Source organism: Sarcophilus harrisii, chromosome 1 (assembly GCF_902635505.1).
Source record: "Sarcophilus harrisii chromosome 1, mSarHar1.11, whole genome shotgun sequence".
Classification (NCBI taxonomy): domain Eukaryota; kingdom Metazoa; phylum Chordata; class Mammalia; order Dasyuromorphia; family Dasyuridae; genus Sarcophilus; species Sarcophilus harrisii.
This window is the reverse complement of record NC_045426.1, coordinates 664,061,603-664,077,960: the sequence shown is the minus strand read 5'-3', so window position 1 is coordinate 664,077,960 and position 16,358 is coordinate 664,061,603. Positions and strand designations below refer to the sequence as shown.

General features: G+C 38.5%; 1 protein-coding gene across 6 annotated transcripts in view; it reads right to left on the bottom strand.

Annotated features, from left to right (window-relative positions):
* Nucleotides 1-997: 997 nt before the first annotated feature.
* The window catches only part of SGTA (small glutamine rich tetratricopeptide repeat containing alpha), a 41,349-nt gene continuing 25,988 nt past the window's right edge, over nucleotides 998-16,358 (bottom strand). For 4 of the 6 annotated variants that reach the window (XM_003760812.4, XM_031948070.1, XM_031948071.1 and 1 more), the window contains exons 6-12: nucleotides 14,317-14,421; nucleotides 11,764-11,902; nucleotides 10,769-10,834; nucleotides 10,398-10,435; nucleotides 9,972-10,064; nucleotides 5,461-5,586; nucleotides 998-2,491 (exon numbers count right to left, since the gene is read on the bottom strand). In XM_003760812.4, coding sequence (XP_003760860.1) covers nucleotides 5,472-5,586; nucleotides 9,972-10,064; nucleotides 10,398-10,435; nucleotides 10,769-10,834; nucleotides 11,764-11,902; nucleotides 14,317-14,421 — 556 coding nt within the window. In that variant the 3' untranslated portion in view covers nucleotides 998-2,491; nucleotides 5,461-5,471. Of the gene's footprint in view, nucleotides 2,492-5,460; nucleotides 5,587-9,967; nucleotides 10,065-10,397; nucleotides 10,436-10,768; nucleotides 10,835-11,763; nucleotides 11,903-14,316; nucleotides 14,422-16,358 lie in introns of those variants that run through there. The other 2 variants (XM_031948072.1, XM_031948073.1) reach the window with 2 other exon arrangements.

The window sequence follows — 16,358 nt, the reverse complement described above, 5'->3', positions numbered from 1 at the left end:
CAAAGTGAGCTTGTTTCCTTTAAGTGACTGTCCAAGCCATTAAGTGCTGGTACAAAGAAACAAGGACTCCCCCTCCCCCCAAGTCCAAGTGAAAATGCACAGGAAAAATTAGAAGACACAAATTTAAGGCATCGTGTCCTCTAAAAGAAGTTCCACCCTGTGAACACTGAAGCTAAAAGGTCCCTTGGAGACACCTTGACAACTACCCCTCATCTCACAGAGGTGGCCATCAAGCTGCTGATTCTGGTGACAGAGATGGGACAAGTCCCTCAGTGTGAGGTCCATCTCCTTCACAAGTTACCTCTACACACACCTTAAGAAGCCCTCTGCAGAGTTGAACTATTTGTCTTGTGGCAGGAAAACTGCCCCCACATCAACACAATGCTGTAGGGAAAGGCAGCCTAGTATAATGGGCCAATGCTATGTTTTGATGAGAGATGATCTGATCTCAGATTGTATACAATTCACCCTTGAAATGTAATATGTATAAGGGCCAACCTTCAAAATTTTATCATCTTCCCTCTTAAAAAGCAAAAACTGACCTAGAGTCACTACACGTAACCTTAATTCATCTTTCAGCTATGCGCAGAGGCAGATTATAATAGAAAACCTGGGTGAAATTGCAGCTGTGGTATTATGGGCTCCCATCATGGTTCTGATGCTAATTCCTGGTGTGGTCATATCCTCCCAGCTCACAGAACTGTTGTGGGGGAGAGTATTCTACCAACATCCCATGATGTCTCTTTCAATGAGTGCTCAAAGACACCCCCAATAACCCAAGGATGTTCTCCGAACTCCTTTATTTGGCTGCTCTCCATTTGGTACTGCTTTGATTCTACAGGGGGCCTGCCTTTCTCTGCCAGGCAATACTGAGTCACAGACACAAAGGTCGCCAGCTCTGCCCAGGGGAAACCAAACAAAATAGAAGCCCAGCCTTCACTGACAAATCTCCTAAGGCGCTTGGGAGTGACGACAAAGGGACTAAAGGGAAGACAAATAAAAAGGTCACAACATATATTTATTCCCCACACGTTACATTCTTCAACACAGTTAAAACTGAAGAGTTAAAAACATTGTGGGTGATGATGGATTACAGGTGATCACTTTGTTTCCTGCTAGTCATCTAGAACACTCAATCATCTATCTCCCCAAGAGGCTCCCTGAAAGCAACAGGGGGACAGCTGCCCTTTCTAACTATGGAGCCTTCCATTCAATTATCTGTAACAAGACTGAGACACTGTCACTTTGCCTGGATCATAAGCTCTCTTCCTTGTCTTCTCTTTCCTCTTCTCACACCTTTGTCAAACTCTATCTGTTCACGGTGAGTGGAGATCTCCAGGATTTAATGAGGTATCCAAACTACTGTTGAGGATGGATGCTAATTCCACTGCTACATGGGCAACTACAGCCTCACCTCCCTGCAAGTTCCTATAAAATGCTACTGTTTGCCACCTTCATGAGACCAGCAGCTGACCATGCAGGTTGCTGGCTCTGTTGTCCCTTATCAGTCCCAGTCTACTTTCACAGTAAGGGAGAAATCGTGCAGATATTCCTCTCTAGTAGAAACCCAAGCGTCCGCTATCACCTGTGTGTAAAGGGACAGTGAGATAGGCAATGAATGGGTGATAAGACTGATGGGTGAAGCTCAAGTCTCTCCACCTGGTGAATGAGAAACAAGTGGGCACCAGGTACAAATCATGATTGTGACTAGATGTTTGAGATTACTGGCAAAAAGGATCTGAGGGGGAAAAAAAAATTCCTATCAAAATGCTCAATTTGAAGAAAGTCACAGAAACTGGTCTTACGCACCCCAATAAGACTGCCCCCTCCCCCTACAAGGTTCAGGTTAACAAAAGCTTCTATACACATCCATAATGGAACTTTTTTCCATGCATACAGATAATCCAAACTGCACTGACGACATCATTACGCCCCAGATTGTAAATGGCAGTGAGCATTATTAGAGCAGTACACTCAGCTGGAGGAGCACTGGGAATACCCGGCAACCTGAGAGGATGTTTGTGTTTAGAAACTGACTTCCAATCATGAAAGAAAATACTTTTTTCCTCTTTAAAAAAGCAAAGAGGAGATGAACACAACCCTCAAAAGCCCCAGGTAGCCAGTGTGTGGCCCAAAAACACAAGATGGTGAAGGCTTCTTACAGAAAACTTGAAACATCTCGTAGATGAGGCTGAGAACCACCCACAGGCCCCACTGTAGAAAATACTTCGGTAACTGACTTTCTGAGAGCTAGAAAGAGGGTGGATGCTGGTTTGTGTTTACAGCTTGCTGGCTCTTTTTCGGGAAAAAAAAATATAGTCTGGGGGACAGAGGGAAGGAGAGGGAAAGAAAAGGAAAATAAGAATCCGTCTTAACATGCAGGTCCAATAATTTTTTTTCTTTTTTCTCTCTTGGATATTCCAACTGGAGAAATGGCAGAACACATGGCTTCCAGTCTGTACATCGAAGGACTCAATTCTCAATGGTGCTGCTGTTAAAAGAACATAAATCCAATGAAAACCATAACAATCTAACCACCTCCAACAAGTTATCATTAAGAGCCTACTATGTACAAAGCACTGGGATGGGTCTAGGAATGAGAAATACCATCTGACTCTCAAAGTAAAAGCATATTCTGAATCACAGAGTATTCAGTAGTAGTATTCATTATTCAGAGTAGAAAGGAACCCCAGGGGTTACCTAATAGAAGCCTTATTTGAAGAGGAGCCCACTTTCCACTCTAATAGCTAATATATGGCACTTTAAGGTTGACAAATCAATTTTAGATCCATTACATCAATTGAATCTAATAACAATCTTGTAAGGTAGATATGAACACTCCAGTTTTGCAAAACATATTCTAAGGCTGAGAAATCACTTGTCCAAGGAACACAATTCTAGAGATAAAGCCATAACTAATTCAGGTTTCTTCAATCAAGTTCAATTTTATTCTACCACATCATACTGTCTCTTGGGTTATCATTACCTCCATTTCACAAATAAGGAAACCTGGGGCTTGAAAAGTAAAGTGGGTCACCTAGCCTTTCATAACCATCCCCCAAAAATACAAGGCTCATTACCTCCAAAGTCCATTTCACAACTTGACAAAATAGGATTTTCTTAAAAAATTCTTTATATTGACATGGAATCCGTCTTCCTATAGCTTTTACCATTTGTCCTAGTCCTTTCTAGAGTCAAACAAACAAGTCTAATTCACTTTCCTTGTGATAGTCTTCCTCTTTGGGAGTCTTCCTTTGAAATTCAAGGTCAACATATTTAATTTCTTCAAGCCACTATTATCATGTAAAATGCGAAGGTATGCAAGTCATAACCCTCAAGGCTCTAGATAAGGTAAAAGCTTAGAGGGACTATCATATTTCCCTTGTTTCAAAGACAAGTTTTGAACTAATTCAGTTTGCTAGCTAGATAGCTAATAGCTAACTTTTTCAGCTGCCAAGTAATGAATCATATTGGATCTTACAGTTTGCTCATGAATAACCTTAGGTCTAACTCCTAAATCCTTTACTTGTATAGATTTTGTTTCCCTATTTAATTTAAGGATAGGTAATGAGGAGGAGGATTTGGTATTATTATCTTATAGTGTGAAACGTCCATTACAAACAATATCAATAAAATTTATTACATATCTTTTAAGAAATGATGCAACTACACTAGGAAGAATCAACTGCAAATCTAGGCAGGCACTAATCTGAATCCAAATAGCAATATCTTGCTTATATATGGTGCCTTAATTAAAAAAAAAAACTTGTATATTTTAATATATTTAACATCTACTGGTCATCCTGCCATTTAGGGGAGGGGGTGGGGGGGGGGGGTAAGAGGTGAAAAATTGGAACAAGAGGTTTGGCAATTGTTAATGCTGTAAAATTACCCATGTATATATCCTGTAAATAAAAGGCTATTAAATAAAAAAAAAAAAAAAAAAAAGATTAAAAAAAAAAAAAAAAAAAAAAAAAAAAAAAAAAAAAAAAAACTTGGTCATGTATATTATTATTACTCTTCTTGGGAGTCCCTTTATCAAGGTCCCTCTCTAAAGTCTCTCAAATATAGACCTGAGCTTTAGGTTCTTGAAAGCTCTGCCACTGGAGGTTGACAAGCTCTATTTCTATTGTTGAGGACAACAATAGCTATTCAGAGAGCTTCTCAACAGAGAGTGAGCCTACAAGGAACAAGAAAAATAATTCATGGAGTGGTTGGATGGAATATCCATGTCTGTGAGATAGGTGGCTCTGCAGGTACATTGCCTGTCTCACATATGAAAAAACTTGAGGACAAAAAATTAAGTAACCGTGGGCAGAGAAACAACAGGAAGAGGAGACAAAAGAAAATGAAAAGAGTGGCACAATAGAAAGAGAGCTGATAAAGACACCTAGTTTTAAATCCAGACTAGAACTAAATCCCACTAGTTGTAGGATAATAGGCAAGTGGCTTACCTTCTCAGAACCTCAGTTTTCCCATGAAGATAATAACACTTGTACTAATTTTCTCATTTAAAAATTGTGAGGAAAGTACTTTGTAACTATCAGGGACCTATAAATGATGATCACATGCTATAAAGGAAAGAAACCTGGACATGGACTATAAAGACTAGAATTTGTGTCCTCTTTTGCCACTTAAGAGAGCAAGATGGTACAGTACCACCAGAGCATCAGACTTTATATTTGGAACCTTGAGTTCTAATCCCACACCTATTCAACAACACTAGCTATGTGACTAGAACAAAGTTATTCATAATAATATTCACTAGCAAGATCTTTACTATGTCATTTGATTTAAACCTGTAGACAATCTTGGGAGAAGAATGCTATTATGATCTCGAATTTATAGATAAGGAAACTGAGACTCATCCACTGAGCCACCTAAACCGCCTCATAATTTTGTTTATCAGAAAAATGTGGATCAAAATATGTATATTATAGAGTTCACAGGTTTGTTATGAAGACTTAATAAGAATCCATGAGAAGTCAACCTTAGAGTATTTATAAATCTTAAAACTTGTTAAGTTTGCTAATATTATTAGTTAGGGGACTGTGGACCTAACCTTTCCTCCTCGGTAAAAAGGGGATAACATTCATAACGTGCCCCCATGACTACTGGGAGAACAGCCCATTTTAAAAATCACTAATGATTAGTAAACATGAATTATCTCCATTATAGAGAAGAGCAATTAAGAGTTATTTAAAAATGCTATCGGCTGCCTCATAATAAAGAAGAGAATGGAAATTACTTGTTACAGAAAAAAAAAAGTTTTCTCTGTTGGATGGAAAACTGAATTAAACAACCAGCTCAAAGATACCCTTCCCAAACTCTGAGATTCCATGAATTGCTAATGATGGTCATTTAGGACCCAAATGGGGACTCAAATCCAATTGTTCTGATTCAGGTAAGGGCTTTCTCTTCACCACTATATCATGTCACTTCAGCAGGCCCCAAACTTACACCTTCACTGTTCATTCCTGCTGGTCATCATTGCTGGCACTAGGGGTCCGACTTCTAATCTGGCTTCTGAGCTGTTCTATCAACTCTGGATTTTGTTGCTGCATCTGCTGAGCAAACTGTTGGCCTCTGAAAAACAAAACCAGAAACATGCAATCAGAATAAAAACTAATTGAACCAAAAAAGGAGATGAAAATATAAGAAAGTTCACGGTCCAAAAGGCAAAAAGAGCAGGAGGCTAGATTTCTAAGCTGTGAGACTCAAACTAGGGGCTCTGCTGTTTCTGACACTAGCAAGAGCATCGCAGTCAGCCACGTGCAAAACCCTAGAGCTCACTGTGGGTGCCTTCTTTACTTTCCAATCGCGATATGCAATCACAGAACTACAGAGTTGGCAGGGAACTCACTGACCATCTAATCAAAGGTCTACCTGTAAAACAACTTTCTGCAATGTACCTGCCATGTGGCCATCAAGAGTCTGCTTGAAGAACTCAGCTGCAGGGAAGAAACCAAGCCATCTCACTGTTCAGCAGAATGCCTCAAATTCTTAGAAACCTTTTCCTAATCGTAAGCTTAAATTCACCTCTACAACATCTATGCAGCTCAAGGTTCTGCCTTCTGAGGCCAATCCCTCTTCTAGGACCAATATTCAAATATTTGTAAATAGCTCCCATGTTCAGCATATTATCTTCCCTCATCTCCTCCAGGCAGAATCAGCTGAGTTTCTTCAATGGAACCTACAAGGACCTGAACACAGAGGACAGAAGAGCACAGCAAAGGACAGGACTCTCACTTCCTTCTTCTTTCCCAACTATTATGCCTCTTTTTCATGCAGCTTAAGATGACGTTAGTTTTCTTGGGCACCATCAGCACAGTAATTACTTAAGCTTGCAGTACACTAAACCCCCCAGATTTTTTGTATGCTAATCATTATCCATCTTGTATTACTGAATTTGATATTTTAAACCAAAAAGAATAACTGTACATTTATCCCTATTAAAGTTCCTCTTATTCAATTTGCTCTAGGCTGTCAAGATCTTTCTGAATTCTTATAGTCATTCAAAGTGTTAGTTCTCCCTTCAGACTAAAAATCTGAGGACTATATGCTATCGATGCTTTATACCTAAATCACTAATAAAAGTGGTAAATAGTGCCAGTCCCAGGGAAACTCCCCTGAAGACCTCCATTTAAGGTGACATTCAACCATTACTGGGTCTCACTGGATCTGATCATTCAAGTTTTGAATTCATCTTGCATACTATTGTCAAGCACATAACTCTCCATGTTTTCCAAAAGCACAGAAGAGACAATTTCAAATGCGTTGCTAAAATCTAGATAAACTCTTTACATTTCCCTTTCTACTGAAGTCAAGATGAATCTGACCAGTTCCTTCTCTAGGTATTCATTACCCAAGTCTTTACTAAGATATTTGCTAGGAAGCAAAGTCAAATTCATTGGCCTCCAATTTTCAGGTGCCATTCTCTTCCTCTTTTTGAAAATTATGACAGTATTTATCCAATCCTGTAGTGTCTTTTTCAAAGTTCATGGAAAGTAGGCTGGCAATCACCAGCTTTTTTAATTCTCCAGAATGAACTCAATTTGGACCATGTGACTTGAATTCATCACTTATGAAGGACAGCTAGATACTTTTATGTTTGTGTGTCAACTCCCCGTTATCCATATTTGTTCTATTCCTTTCCATACGAAGATCAATCTCTTACCAGAAAAAACAGAAGCAAAAATAAGGAGTCGAGTAGCCCCGTCTTCTTTCTATCACCAGTCACTACCATCTCATCTCCTGAGTGCCAAACAGTTCTTTCCCTCTTTTGAGCCCAAAAAGAAACCACCCTTGATGCCCCCAGTGTTCCTCATCAGCTCTAGCTTGCTCAGAACATTAACATTACAAACACCAACTATGAGTACCACGCCGCCGCATTTGGGTGCTCATCCTCTTTGCATGAGGTCTCTACATATGGCTTTTAAAAACCTATGTTGGTTGGTGAGTTCCCTGTGCATCCAGTGTTCTCTAGACAGTTTCCCCCTTTTTCTCTTCATTGAAATGGTTTCTCTTTGTTTCTTCAGATTTGCATGGTTGATCTCTTCCCATCCCTTCTGGGCTGATTTTCTCCCGTAGAATTTTAGTCCATGGGGCCTCCATCTACTCTTTTTCTGGTTCTTTTGAAATCTACCTTCCCACAATCTAAGAAGTATGTCACAGTATTCCTCTTTTGCTCTATCTATAATTCTGAAATACAGTTCCCAAGTAACCACTGGGTCCCAACATTTTCAAATGAAAGCTTCGAGTTGCTGAATCCCATCTATTCCCTCAAAAACTGCATTAGCATGCCTAGAATATTGAACTCCAAACTATAATAACTTCTTTTCTGCATATTACCCCCCGACTCCAATTTAAGCACTGGCATTCAAAACCTTCCACACACACCAACCTCTTTAGATTTGTCCTATTCTACCCCAAAATCATGTATTCTAAATTCTAACTAAATGGACTCTTCACCACCTTCTATTTGTGCCATATTTATGCCTTTTTTGGCACCATCTCTATTAAAATCCTAACTGGAACTCAAACTCAGCTGTCACCTTTCCCAATTGCTTCATCATAACTTTCCTTTCTTAGACATCATACAGCATTGTATGCCTTTATGCTCTGACGTTCTCTGACAAAGATGGTTGCGATACTATGTGTCACATGTGCTAGGCCTATAATGATGAACATGCCAGTTACTTGAAAACAAGTTACCTAATACTGAAAAGGCTTTCTTATTTCCCGAGCATGAGACTGACATGACAACCAGACAAACTTTGCTTAAAGCGCCTGACCAAGCCAATTCCAAACTGGCAGGAGCCCTCGGGGCTGCCATTTATGATCGAATGGGAATAATAATACTGTCAAGGGCATAAGAGAAAACTAGAGAAGTTGGGGGAGGAATGAAGAGAATTAGCTAATCAGAATAATTTTAGGAAGTTTGAGAGCCATGCAATCCACCTGACAAATAATGCTTTAAATTTCTTTAGTAAGCTTAATGCATCTCTGGTTATTTCTTTCTTTTTTACGAATGCTTTCTCTTACGAATTTTCATTTCCCTAAAGAAGATACACTTGGAGTATAAAGGGAGTGGAACAAAGTAGGGAAAAGAAGGTAGATATCAGAGCCAGGACATTTATAGTATATACGTTGTTGGAGTTTAAGACAATCACAGTATGGCAGGATGCCAAATTTCACTGATCCAGAGATACAAGTAGAGCAAGGCAGATGCAGAGAGAGACAATAGCAAAGACAAAGAAAGAGACAGAGAGAGATAGAGAAAACACTATCCTTGTAGAGTATGTTAAAGAGGGTCTTAAAGTCAAGGGCAAAAATTTTCACAAGTCAACTCAAAGAAAAATCTTTTACATCTTCTAATTAATATTATAAATATTTTAATGTATTTCCCTATCCTTAAAATTCATTTAAGAAATGTTATTGCTATTTTGGAATTTAGGATGTTATGTCACAGATAAAGAAACAGATAACACATAGATGCATGGAAGAGGTAACAGCATCAATCTATATAAGGTCCCAGGGTAAAAGGTTATCACTAATGTGGGGAGAGAGGGAGAGGAAGAACAATCATGGAGACTTCCTATAGGTGACATCTGAGGTGTGCTTCAAAGGACATGTAGGGATCCAATGGGCAGAAGCAAGAGTGCATTTTTGGTGTAGGTAAGTCTGAGCAACTGAAATGAAAAATGCACAAGCCTGTACAGGAGATGGAGCAGTCGGATTTGGCTACAGTTGGTAGCATGTAAAAAGAAGGCTGCATTGAGAAGCTTGAACATCAGATTAAATAACAAATCTAAACTTTGGTCAATCTGTAAAAAGAAACTACTAAAGGATTCTGAGATTAGATCTCATCAGAGCTCAAAGAGTGGTTGGTAGCATGTCACTAGGGGCAGAAGGATGATGCAGAAGAGAACAATAAGTGGGAAGAATTTTCAGGGAATCTCCTGTAAAAGCTCAGATGGACAGTAATAGGACTTTAGAAGGCAACTAACTGCAAGCATAATGCCTCTCATACAACAAGTGCTCAAGAAAACAGTCATGTAATGTTTCCTTATATTCACTCTCTATACCAGTTACCCAACATGTTTAGGAGAAATAACAATGGTATTCTGATGCTTGTTCATGATCATTTGAGTGTCAAAAGTCAAACCCCTTCCTTGACAACATACATCACTTAGAACTGTTTAGGAAAAGAATTGTCTTCCACCAAATGGTAAGGAGTAACAGAGATACCATAGCCCCCTTCTCAGAACAGGCCCCACGGTTGTCATGATTAAGTGGCTTCCATGAATCTGGGAGGCCACAGCTGAAGTCCAAGGCTGACTACTGGTGGGGGAGTTTGCTTTTCCTTCTGCTTCTCCTGCTCTACAGATGGACTTGATCCAGGATGACTTTTTTCCATTTATAAGAGATCTGCTTCATCCTCCTCCCCTAACAAAGGCAAATCAACTTACGCCTGGATGAGGCTGGTGAGGTCATTTGGAGAAGAAGGGTTGGCTCCAGCAGCTCCCAAAGGATTGTGGCCACCTGATATCATCCCAGACATGCTGCAAGGAGAGGATTTATTACTCACAAATGAGCCAACTCTGGTCCTTCTGATTCCAGGTCCTTGGCAGGACAGACTGTTACAAGAGACTTGGTAAAGAATTAAGATTAATCCCTTTTGGATCCTTTGCTTTCCCTAGTTCAAGCAGCTCCTTGTTGGAGTTTGACAGGCTCCCTGTAGATTCAGCAAGTTTTTCAATATGCCCATTTCTCCCACCTTCTCCTATAATAAGACTGCTTGTGAACTGTCACATTTCCCAAGATTACATCCAGCTTTCAGATCTTAAACAATTATCAAAGATTCAAAAGAAAAGGCAAGCGAGAGTATTACTTACAGTTGCTGTACTTGAGGATTATTCATGAGATTTGATGCCTATTAAAGAAAATAGTTTGATGATTAGAAAGTTCTCTAACCATCCTGACCATCCATTATAAATCTCTAAATTTAAAGTGGCATTTTACATTTTAATAAATAATGAGAAGTTCAAAACACACCATACCCTCCAATGCAGAACAAGATGTGCCTGACACAAGTTAAATCAATTACAATTAAATAAGCTTAGATCCAGGTTATCAATAAGGAGTTTTTATGATTACAACATATAAAGTACTGAAATATGCAAACTCTAACCCCTCACCTCTCCCAATTTATGGGTTAGATAAACATATTTTGAAGGAAGGGGCAGGAAGAGAAATGGATCATTACCATACTCATGAAGCCTGGATTATTCAGCAAGCCAGCTAGTTGGTCAAAGCCTCCAGTGCCTCCTGTCTATAAAGACCAGAAACAGACTTTATTAGTTGGCATTTGGCAAAAGGTAAATAGTACACAAATATCGCTGAACTTCCCCACCACCACCACCAACAAAAAGGTTGGTAATTTTATTAATGGCTTTATAGTCTACAAACAGCCTGATAGAGCTCATTGTAATCTGATATTAGGCTAATTATTCAAGGTTATGAATCAGAGAGGTCATTATCCCACTTAAAAGAGAAACCATCTTATGTATTTCACTCAAGTCTAGATATCACATTTTAACAGGGACCCTAGAGTACCATCAGGGGAGAGTAACAAGAGAACCTAAAATATTATTATATAGGGAGCTGCTGAGAAACTAAGGCTATTTAGCCTAGAGTAGATAACATTCAAATGGGAAGAAGGAAAGGAGAGATACTTGCCATTGTCAAATATTATAAGGACTGAGGAATCAGACTTGTTCTGCTTAACACTAAAGTGCAATGAATGGAATCAATTCAAAATAAATTTTAATAATTTTAATTCTCAAAATGAAATTAATACCCTGACAACTAATGTGCATTCTCTCTATCACTGAAAGTATACAAATACAAACAAGGTCTCTTCTTAGGTGTGGTACAAATTTGCTTTAATGGAAGTTAGGCCTAATTCTTCCATCTTAGGAGAGTTAGTTTAATGATCTGTGAAAAGCTCAAGGAATAGTCAGGACAAAATAGAGCAACAAATTGCCTCTAAAGGCTATCAGATAAACTAACAGGTCACATCTGGAAAATTTTGTTGTTACTTATATTTTCAAATGAGCATAACCCTGTGAGATGTGAGCTGCACTCACTAGTCATCACCAGTACTTTCAGTCCGGATAGTCTTCCCTTCCTATACTAAAGTACACCCCCCATTAGACTCCACACATCACACAGAAACAAACAATAAATTCAGCAACTTACAGGGCTGGGTGTTTCTTTCATTTTCTGTTCAGCTATCTTGAGGTTTGATTTGTATGTGTCATTTTCTGGGTCCAATTCTAGGGCCTTCTTATAGTAGACTACAGCCTCTGTGTGCTTGTTTAAACTTGAAAGTGCTAAGCTGGACAGAGGGAAGGAAGTAAATAGCTTTAATGAAGAGGATCCATATGTTCCTCCCCTTTCCCTACATAAAGCGAAATTCTCAAGGAGTTTAACTTTCAGCTTCTCACAATTCATCTATTATCCTTTTTTAATGTTTTTTTTTCCCCATCCAATTTCACATAAAAATAATTTTAACGTTCTCTTTTTAAATTGAGTTCCAAATTCTTCTCCTCTCTCTCACACTACTCTTTTAAGACAATTTCACATAAGGTTATACAAATAAAGTCATGTAAAATATTTTTATATTACCCATTTTGTAAAAGACAAAAAAAAGTTTAAAAAATATATATATGCTTCTATTTAACCTCAGACTTCATCAGTTCTTCCTCTGAATGCAGATAGCATTTTTCATCATGACTCTTTGGAATCATCTTGGATCTTTGTATCGTGGAGAAGAGCTAAGTCCTTCACGATCATCATATAATGTTGCTGTTTTCTGGGTAATCTGGTTCTGCTCACCTTCACTCTACATCAATTTATGTAAGTCTTCCAGGGTTTTCTGAAATCATCCTATTTAGCATTTCTTATACAACAATATTATTCCATCACAATTATATACTACAACTTGGTCAGTCATTCCCTCACTGATGAGAACCCCCTCAATTTCAAATTCTTTGCTACCACAAAAAGAGCTGATATCACTATTTTTGTACAAATAAGTCCTTTTTCTTTTTTTCTGGATCTCTTTGGGATACAGATCTAATAGTAGTATTGTTGGATCAACAGGTATACATTTTTAATAGTCCTTTGAATATATTTCCAAATTATTCTCCAGAATGATTTGATCTATCCATACCTCTGCCAATAGGGCATGTCCAAATTTTCCCACATCCCTCCCAAAATGTCATTTTCTTTTAATCAGAGATGAAGAGAGCCCATGTAATAGAGATGCTTTTTATCTCACGAAGAGTTACAGTTACAATTCCACCTGTCAGTATCCACATGTATAGAGATTTGGATACCCTTTTCAAAGATGCTGTTTTACAAGATAACTTGACTGGTGAGACAACCTCCTTACAGGAACCCACCTACCCTGACCCAGTCAGACTCCACTTTTCAGGAAATGCATTAGTTAGAAAAGAGTAGTGATAAAAATGGAGGGAATGTACATCAATTGGAGCATGGCTAAACAAATTGTGGTGTATGATTGTGATGGAATACTATTAAGCAATAAGAAATGAAGAGCAGGATGGTTTTAAAAAAACTTTTATGCAAAACTGGGAGAATATTGTACACAGTAACAGCAATACTTAATGATGACCAACTGTGAAAGACATAGAGAACTGATGAACTCTGAATAAAAAGTATAATTTTTTTATTTTGTTCTTTCAATATGACTAACATGGTACTAAGTTTTATGTGATTTCACATGCATAACTGATACACCTGCTTGCCTTCTCAATGGTTATGGGAAGACGAGAACTTGGAATTCTAAATTTAAAAGATAAAACTAAACTAAAAATATAGATGTTAAAAAGGATAGAAAAGGGTTTTGACAAAACCTAAATTGTATACTTTATTTTTGTTGATCATTTAGTTTCACTCTGTTCCACTGCTAGAGAATCCCAAACCTTAGTCATTCACATGAGTAACATTAATTACAAGGGAACCTAGCCATGTAATTGAGTTACTTGAGTGTAAATTCAGCACTCACTATCACTGAAGATTTGTGTCCTATTAATGACAAATTCTGACATCTTGCTGTGTAAAGGACAGTACATTATTTTTAAAATGCTCTTATCTTTGAGCAAACCAAATTATTATTCCGTAATATGGGATTAGGGAGCGGGGAAGTAGGGGGCAATCTATGATTATGCATCAATATTTAGTGACACAAAGGGAGATTACTATCACCACATTCCAATTTTTACTGGCAAGGTTAAGTAGGTAATGTGATCATTCCTTCCAATCCCTAATAGATATATAACAGAAAATTGGAAATCATCATTGCCATGTTCTAAGCCCTGAAAAGCAAGTCTGACACAACACTTTTCAAAAGATGTAGATTTTCATCCTTTAATCAAGTTAGTTACTTAGGAAACAGTACAGTTAAAATAGTAACTAACCAGAAGTCCTGGGTCAGACTTGGCTCTGTCACTATATGATTCTGAGTCATTAGACCTCAATCGGTTTCAGTTTTTCTGCCTGTAGAATGAGCGGCTCACATTTATGATCTCAGGGGTCCTTTCCAATTGGGAATAGTTTGGTATATTTGTATAGAGCAAATCTGTATATTTGTATACCTATGTAGAGGGTTGAGTAGTACAACAATGGATGGAAGAGTCACATGGAGTGGTAAGCTATTTCTAACTATAATACAGTCAGGGAAAAAACAGACTTTCCCTCTGACAGAAGAATGTTTGTAATACTTACCCCATTCTGCCATAGGCTTTGCTGTAGTAGGGGTCAATGCCAATGGCTCTTTCACAGTCTCTCACGGCACCCGCATAATTTCCAAGTTTGCTGTAGGCAGCAGCTCTGAGAAAAGACACAAGGGAGAAAATTCACACTCTAGCCAAGGTAGATTGACAGCCAAGGGGGTAGGGGAGGGGGAATCTCTATCACCTATGAAACCAACCATATATATCCACTCACTTCTGCAAATGACCAGGATTCCAGGACTTTATAACCAAAGCTAGACTGGGTCACTTAAATAACATATAATTGGCTACATAAGCCACTTTACCTTTTTGAGCCTCTTTCTTCATCAAATAAATTTAATTCAACAAGCATTTATAAAGCACCTAGTATCAGTCAGACATTGTGTTAGATGCTAGGGCAATAAAGGTAAAAATAGAAACAGTTCCTACGTTCAAGATGCTTACATTTTGCAAAGGTACTTTGAAAAATAGGGAGAATACCACCTGTAATACTCACCTATCTCAAAAGATCTCACAAGGCTCATGGGAGATGATATATACAAAGTGTTTTATAAAACCTTAAAGTCCTTTATCAAATTCACTTATCGTGACTACTATTATTTCCCTAATTTAGGGCACCAATCTCAATATTTCTGAATCATTAGTACTTCTCTAGCCACATTAAAAAAAAAAAAAACATTTAACTAAGCACTCATACCTGGCAATGAACAGATCCATTTAAAAAGATATGATCCTTGCTCTCAAAAAGCTTATACTCTAGAAAAGCACTGGGTATAGTGGAAAGACCAGAGGACATAGAAGACTAGAGTGGAGACCCATCTATGCCACTGGCCAATGAAGTGACTACTCTGAGGCTATTTCGCCAGCTGTGAAATGGGGATAATCTTGAAACTATCATCACAGGCTTGTTGTGAGGAGTAAGCTTTGTAAAACTGTAAAGAGCAATTGTAAATTTGAATAATTAGTGTTATTAAGGCTATAACCCCAAAGAGAAACATGAGACGAAAAGAATTAGAGATATCCCAAACAGCAAGGAGCAGGAGAGCAGATTAGTGTCAAGTCAAGTATAAGAAAACATTTACTAAAGAGGTACAGGCTGACCTGGATGAAGAGCGCTCCCCAACTGCTCCCCACACCTCCCCCAAGATGCCTTGCTCAGGTTATAGTCAATGCAGTTTGAGGCAATTTCCACTTCTGAAATTCTGTGATACACAAAGGTAGAGTTTCTCTTTGTGCTTCTCAGTCAGGTACAAAGCTTGGCTCTCACTACAAGAGCAAGCCCATCCTTCTCCACCAGTAACAGCTGGCACTTATGCAGTGCTTCAGTTTGATTGCATTTTACCTCATGTTATTCTCACAATCGCCAGTGAGGTAGATGCTGTTATTATCACCATTTTAGAGATGAGGGAATGGAAGCTGAGAGAGGATAAAGGTTTCACCCATGGCTTCTAAGTATCAGGGACAAGATCCTGTGTCTAGAGCTCTAGCCTCCATACCACATAGCAGTCTATGGCACCCAAGTTCTAGACTTGGGGCTATTGTTCTGGGCCTCTGGCATATCCTGAATCTTGGGGGCCCATAAGAATCACCAGGCAGCTGCCTTTCACTGCAAGGAAGAACATACACAAACACTCCAAAACACTAAAAACTAAGAATGTGATTATTATTAGACCCCCATAATTAATTATGACACAATTATCATCATTTTCCTTAAAACACTCAGTTAAGCCGATACTATTATGTTATTCTAAGTCAACCAACCACACAGTTGTGGGACTAGTTCCATATACTCAGCATAATATATCACAGTGATGTGACACAAAGAAGACATAGATTATGGGTCAAAAGTGCCATTAAAATCCTTTATCTGCCCCTTTCTTGGGGATCCTGGCCCAAGCATTTTTACTCTTCTTGGCCCTTGGGGTTCCTCATCAGTAAACTGATGGAGGTGGACCAATGTCTAAGGTCACCTCTAAGGTTTTTCTCATCTCTAATGTTATGATCTAAATTCAGATCCTCATCCTGAAACTAATT